Source organism: Ailuropoda melanoleuca, chromosome 6 (genome assembly GCF_002007445.2).
Source record: "Ailuropoda melanoleuca isolate Jingjing chromosome 6, ASM200744v2, whole genome shotgun sequence".
Classification (NCBI taxonomy): domain Eukaryota; kingdom Metazoa; phylum Chordata; class Mammalia; order Carnivora; family Ursidae; genus Ailuropoda; species Ailuropoda melanoleuca.
Genome location: NC_048223.1, coordinates 74,104,028 through 74,111,029, shown reverse-complemented (window position 1 = coordinate 74,111,029; position 7,002 = coordinate 74,104,028). Strand labels below are relative to the sequence as shown.

Below are 7,002 nucleotides of genomic sequence, written 5' to 3'. Positions count from 1 at the left end.
TGTGCATTCAGAGCACTTGGTGAAGGAAGTTACTGGCAGGTACCTCCTTGTCATCGTCACCACTTTTCTTCACCAAGAGACTTCTTAGTCCAAGGAGGAGATGGGTATTAATGTCACAAACATTTATTTACTTTTATTTTTTTTTAAAGATTTTATCTATTTGTCAGAGAGAGCACACAAGCAGGGGGAGCAGCAGGCAGAGGGAGAAGCAGGCTCCCTGCTGAGTCAGGAGCCCCATATGGGGCTCAGTCCCAGGACCCTGGGATCATGACCTGAGCCGAAGGCAGATGCTTGACCGACACAAACATTTCTGGAGCACGGGGCTGGGTGCCCGGGACCCTGAGCAGTAACCTCCCGGTGCAGCAGGGAAATGAGGGTGGAGAACAGCCTGACGCCCAGAACCAGTGGTGGGCAGGGGCTGGGAGCTCAGTGGACGGCCCGGCTCTTCCCGTGGGGACCTGGGGCAGACTCCCCGAAGGCAGGAGTATCTGAGCGGCAGCCTGAAGGGCGGAGAAGGGTTGGAACTTCGGAGAGGGCCGGAAGCAGGTTGGGGAGCGTGTGAGTCCCGTCAGACAGAGGCGACTCCCCGCCTTCACCCCCCTTTCTTCCCGGGCAGGCGAAGCTGTCAGTGTGGTGGGCTTCGGCGTCTTCGGCCAGGCCTGCGGGCCCTCGGTGACCTCAGGCATCCTGTCAGCTGTGGTGCGGGTGGGTGACACACCGGCAATGCTGCAGACCACGTGCGCCGTGCACGCCGGCTCCAGCGGGGGACCCCTCTTCTCCAGCCGCACAGGAGACCTCCTGGGTGAGCAGCTCCCCGGCCTCTCCCAGCCTTCCCCTTGCCAGACCCTCAGTCCCATCTAGAGAGTGCGGGCACCCCGCCCCGGGAGCCGCCCTTGGCCTGGGAAGGTGGTGGGCCTCATGCCCACGAGGTAGGTAGCCACGGTTTTCTGGCACTTGCGCTCTTGAGGATGGAGAGGGACAGACGCTGAGCAGGGAGGGAAGAGAGCTGAGTCCCGGTTCCTTCTCTGCCACTAAGCCACCGCGTCACCTCAGGTAAGTCTCCGAATCTCACTGGATCTGTGAAACTCAGCAGTTGGATTAGTCCGAGGGTCACAGGTAAGGTGAATGAGCGAGGGAGTGAAGACAGCAGGGAGTGGAGGGTCAAGGGGGACCCGGGGTGAACAGCGCGCTGCTCCAGCACACCGATGCCTCCTTACACTGGACTGTGGGTCTAGCACGGCCTGACTCTGTAACTCTTCACTAGCAACTGGGGACTTTTTTTTTTTTTTTTAAATATGTGGCTGTTAAATCTTTCCATTTAAAAATTTCGGTAACTAATTCTGGTTAAAAAAACAAAACAGTCCGTCCACTAAAAAAAAAGCCAACCGTGAGTGCACGTGGATACCTCCAACTGTCCTCCCACACCAGGGCTCACACGATGCTTCCCCTTCCCTTACTTCTGCCATCCAGAGAAACCTCGCCTTGCTCTCGCTAGCAGGAGTGGATTCCCTTATTTCTTTAACGGTAGGACACAAAGTACTTGTAGAATCCCTACCTCACAGCCCTGTGAGCAACAGATTTACCAACTAAAGTATAGCGTTTAAGTGTGTATAGTTCTTTTTGTCTTGAGCCTTCACGTGTCCCCGCAAAACACTGTTTTCCCCAGTTTCTTAGGTGGACTCCTTTCTTCCCCTTCCCCTGGAGCGCAGTTAATGATTCATTGATAATACGCTTAGGGCCAGTTGTCACAGCCTGCATTCTATTCCCTCCATATACCTGCTGACGTTTAGAAATACATAGAGAAGTGGGTGTAGAACTAAGTATAGATGTGTGTGTAGGCATGAGTTAGTGTATACATAGATATAACCTAGCTCCGTGTGCTGAGAGGGGCCAGAAGCAGTGACACCCCACTTGCAGTGAGCCCACCGAGAGCCCAGATCTTGGTTTCTCTAATAAAAGACACCAGGAAGCGACTCGTTCCGGGGCTCGGGCAGGGAACATCCGAGATGAGCCCCGAGCACCTCGTGATGCTGGAGAGGAAGGAAATGCTAACAACAAAATGACAGGTGCAGCAAATGAGCAGCAAGCGCAGAGGCGACCCGCAGGAGCTCCCAGTAGAATGAGCTGAGCTGCAGAGCCAGTGGCAGGAGTCACCGTGATAACTTAAAGAACGGCTGCGTCCACGCTGACCTTAGTAACTGAGGACGTTCTAGAACGGAGACAAGTGGCAGCTTCTCCTTACAGAAGAATTCCAATTACTAAGTGCCGAAGACCTGAGGGAAGTAGAAAGCCACGATTAGGGTACCCCAGAAGGAATGGTTGTGGACAGGACCCACCAATGAATGGAAAGTAGAATTGAGATCTTTGCATGATCCAAAAAGAGTTTGTACTTACAAGAGGGCAAATAGCAGGCGCACAGTAGAGCAGCCTGGCAGATAGCACCTCGGCTAAGCGATCAAGGTTAACTAGCATCGCAAGAAATGCTGACGGACACCATCCGCCTCCTGATAGGCTGCCCGGAGAAGGGCACTGGACCGTATTCCCAAATATGTCAAGCATCACGCCTACCATGAGAAAACCTTGGGTGACCCCAGTCTGAGGAACGTTCTACAGAACTGACCTGTGCTCTTCCGAGCGTCAAGGCCATGAGCGATAGGAAAAGACTGGAACTGACCCGGACTGGAGAAGACTGAGAGACAAGACGGCTAAAGGCTTCTGGGGCTCTGGATTGGCTCCAGGAACAGAAAAAGCATTCGTGGGATCGCTGGCGACATCCGAACTCGTCCTGCATTTCCTTCTCTGGCGTTCCAAGGTTACTTTCCTGGTTTTGATCCTTCTCTTGCGGTGATGTGAGGAGAAGCTGGATGAAGGGCAGGCAGGGAGTCTGCTATTTTGGAAGGCTCCTGTAAGTCTGAAGTCGTCTGCAAAAGCACATCCCCGTGCACACACGTGCACACACATGTGCCCACGCAGCGGGATTCATTTACTCTGTAAGCCGGTGACTACTCGCGAGCAGCTACCCGGGGCCCGGCGCTGCTCTGCAGGTGCCGGGGGGCCTGGGTGGGCAAAGCCCACAGAGCCCACGCTAGTTGAAGAGAACGGTAACAAAGCCGGGGAGACACTGTGTGTTAGGTACTGACGTGAGGGAGAAAGTAAATGCAGGAAGGGGCACCGGGGTGTGGGGGGGCCTGAGGCCAGGAGGGAAGCTGGGCATCTGTCACCATGAGGGGACTGCAAGCCCCCAGCGGTCCTAGGGCCTCCGGGCTGGAGATGGGCCTCAGCTCCCATCTGTCTGTCCCCTGGCTCATAGCACCTTTCCTCTTTGGACTCCTCAACAGGCATCGTGGCCAGCAACACCCGGGACAATGACACAGGGGCCACCTACCCTCACCTGAACTTCAGCGTCCCCATCACGGTGCTGCAGCCGGGCCTGCGGTGGTACAGACAGACAGGTGACCTGGGTGGCCTCCGGGAGCTGGACAGTGCCACGGAGCCCGAGAAGGTGGTGTGGCGGCTGCAGCGGCCCCTGACAGAGGCCCCGCGGAGCAAGCTCTGAGGCCGCGTCAGGCCTCTGGAGACGGGAGCCCCCGTTGTACGCCGCAGTGAGTGCTGAGGGTAGCAGCTCGGGACCCCGACAGGGCGCACCCCACCTGGACCGCTGCCCCATCGCCACCCACCCTGTTCAGCTCCGGAGTCGGGACCAGACTTCCCTTCAGCCCCATGGGTCTCCAACCTGGCAGCCTGTTTCGGGGTGCTCTTTTGAGCCCTCACCTCTGTCTGCCCCCCCGGCACTGGACTCAGCTGTGTTATTTCTCCTTGTGGGGAGCCCCGTGCAAGTGCACAACAGCCCTGGTCCTGACAGCCGGGGGCGGCCCTGGCTTCACATCGGTTCCCTGTCTCCTGATGGCTGCTGGCCGCCGGAGCAGCTGCTTCAATGGGGCAGGGAGTTCCTCAGAAACCCTCGGCAGAGAGGCCTGCTCTGAAGACCAAAGACAAGAGGAAGAGAACGTTTTTCTGGGTCTGCTACATCTCTAGGTGGAGTCCCTGAAGGTTAGGACTCATGGGTCCTCATCAGTCGGGTGTCGCTGACCTCCAGGGGCACTCCGATACAGTGCCTTCACTTTCCAGCCCATAAAATGGGCCTCAGGGATCTCCCGGGGTAGAATGCGTGTAGTTGGGGGTTGGGAATAAAGCGCACGTCTGGGGGAAACTCTGTTTCTATATAACAGGTTCTTCTTTTTCTTCTTCTTTGTTTCAAAAGTTGAATTGGGAATAGGAAACCCCCAGGCACAGAAATATACCTTTCTGTCCTGCTTTCTCGGTGGGGGTGTGGGCTCCAGGGTTACTCTTGTGCCAGACTGGGCCTGGCATCCGATCATGGTGCCAGTCAGCACTGCGTGGGGCTTGCAGCCCTTGGAAGGTGGTGGTCTTGGCCTGGCGGTAAGTGCTTACAGAGCACCCAAGAGGAGTCCAGGCCTGTACTAGGCCCTGGGGGGGGGGTTGGGAGGTTCAAAGATATGAATGAGACCAAGGCAGCCCCAAGGAACTAAGACCAGCCCTGCAAGTCAAGAACATGCACTGTGTATCCAGGGTCCTGCACGTGTCCACCCTTGAGAAAGGACTGTGAAGTCATCGACAGGTTCAGTGTAATGGGGGGGTGTGATTGGGGGACTAATTCTAAGCCGAGAGGATAGCTAGGAGTACTTTGTTTCCACCATCTATCTGTTGAGTGCCAACAGGGCAACCCCAAAATTCCTGTGATGATTGTTCTCCCCTTTACAACTTCGGAATGGTCCAGAAGGCAAAGTTAGCTTGAGAGAAACCCCATAGTAAAGTAATGGCAGCAGGGGGTGAGGGCTGAGGGCTGACTTCACTGGGAGTGGGAGGGGGACATTTCTTCCAGTGGGTACCAAGGAGCTCGGCATTTTGGGGAGACTGGTGTGTCAGCCCATTAGTGCGACGGGCCAAGCAGTTCTGTCCACTCAGAAGGAAGGCCATGTCCTAGGGCCTAGGGAGGGGGGGATCAGGCAAGGCCTCCTCAAGGTGTCTTAGGAGCTGAACCCTGAAAAGAGAGTAGGTATTTACTGCATGGCCTGGAAACAGGGAGGGTGTTCCAGGTGGAGAGCAGCCGGAATTGGGACAAGGAGGTGTGAAACCCTGTGTGTTCTGGCAGCACTAAGTGGAGGGAAATTCGGAAAGGAGCAGGATGGTGGGCTGGGGGAACCGGCTCCCCGGGGCCAGGTTGGGGAGAAGACGGCTGAAGCAGGACTGGGCGACATGGAGAAGACCAAGCAATGGCATGTGAGGCGGGTTGACGCCTAGAGAGAAAGGGCAGACGCGCCTGCATTTCGGACGAGGACAACAGTATGGCTAACGAGTTTTGGGGCAAGATGTTTCCTTGGGGTGTGTGGGACCTCAAGTGGAGAAGTACAGAAAGCTGTTGAATGAGTGGCTGAGTCAGGATAAAGCAGGAAAAGATCCCCTCTCCCCAGCTCAGCGGCTTCAGACAACAGAAATTCATGTAAAGTCAAAAGTAGTGGACCGACCAGGAAGGGAAGGGGGGCTGTGTTGCAGGAGTGGGCGAGGGACTGAGGCTCCTTCCCTCTGGTGGATCTGTCACTGGACCTGCGACCGCAGAGGCCTCTGCCATGTCTCCTGCATCTGGCAGGTGGATGGGGGAAGAGGCAGGAGATAGTCCTGATTTTTTTTTTTAATAGATTTTATTTGAAAAGTTCCAGTTGTTCTGCCTTGCTAACACTTGGTATTGCAGTTTTGTTTTGTTTTGACATTCTAATAGGTGAACAGTGTATCTCACTGTATCTCACTGTGATTTTTTAAAATATTTTAAAGCACTGTTAAGTTCACAGCAAAGCTGAATGGAAAGTATAAGATTTCCCATATACTCTTTCCCTCCCATGCACAGCAACCTTGCCCACTATCAACATTTGTTAGAATCATCACTGTGGTTTTAATTTATACTTCTTTAGTGGTTTCACTTGCATCTGCCTATTTTGCATTTACTTTATTTGCTATTTGTATATCTTCTAGGTGAAGTGTCTATTCAGAGCTTTTGCCCATTTCGTTATTGGGTTATTTTCACATTGTTGAATTTTGAAATTTGAGGGTTTTTAAATTATAAATTATAAATATTTTCTCCCCATCTGTGACTTATCTTTTCATTTTCTTTCATAGGACAAAAGTTTTTAATTTTAATAAATAAAGTCCAAATAACCATTTAAGAAAAAAAGATAAAAATAGATTTTATTTGAGAGAGAGAGAGAGCGAGTGCGTGCACGAGCAGGGGGAGGGGCAGAGGGAGAAGCAGACTCCCTGCTGAGTCTCAGGGGCTCGATCCCAGGACCTGAGATCATGATCTGAGCCCAAGGCAGACACTTAACCGACTGAGCCACCTAGGCACCTCAATTCCTGCTGCTTTTTAAAAAATAACTTTATTTTGAAACAATTTCAACATGCAGAAAAGTTGCAAGAATCCCCAGACACCTTTCACCCAGACATCCCCATTCCAGTTTTGCCACATGCCCCTGTGATGTTCTTTGTAACGAAAAGGTCTCATTTGGGATCATGAGTTACACACACTCACCATGGCTTTGATCCCCCTTTGCTTGGAGCAGTTCCTCAGTCTTTCCCGGAGTCTAATGCCCTTGAGCTTCCTGAGGGTAACAGAGAACGTGCCTTCGCCTGAGTTTGTCCGAGCTTCCTTCCAGTTAGGTTCAAGATACGTGTTTTCGGCAGGGATATCACATTAGTGATGTCGGGTTCTTATCGTGACCTACTGGCTGGCATGTGATGTTTCTTTGTCCTATAACAGGTGATAATGTGGACTGTTTGAGTAAGATCGTGCCTAAATGTTTCTCCGCTGTAAAGGTTTTTTTCCCCCTTTGTAATTAGTACCTATTTTGTGTGGAATCACTTTGAGATGATATAAATACACCATTCTTTATCCCACTTTCACCCACGATGTTTATCACCCATTTATGTCTC

General features: G+C 52.9%; 1 protein-coding gene across 1 annotated transcript in view; it reads left to right on the top strand.

Moving 5' to 3' along the window:
- TYSND1 (trypsin domain containing 1) overlaps positions 1–6,227 on the top strand; it is a 12,723-nt gene extending 6,496 nt beyond the window's left edge. Inside the window, exon 5 of the mRNA XM_034663588.1 lies at positions 3,339–6,227. Within this exon, the coding sequence (XP_034519479.1) occupies positions 3,339–3,556 (218 nt within the window). The 3' untranslated portion in view covers positions 3,557–6,227. The remainder of the gene's footprint in view (positions 1–3,338) is intronic.
- Positions 6,228–7,002: the final 775 nt, after the last annotated feature.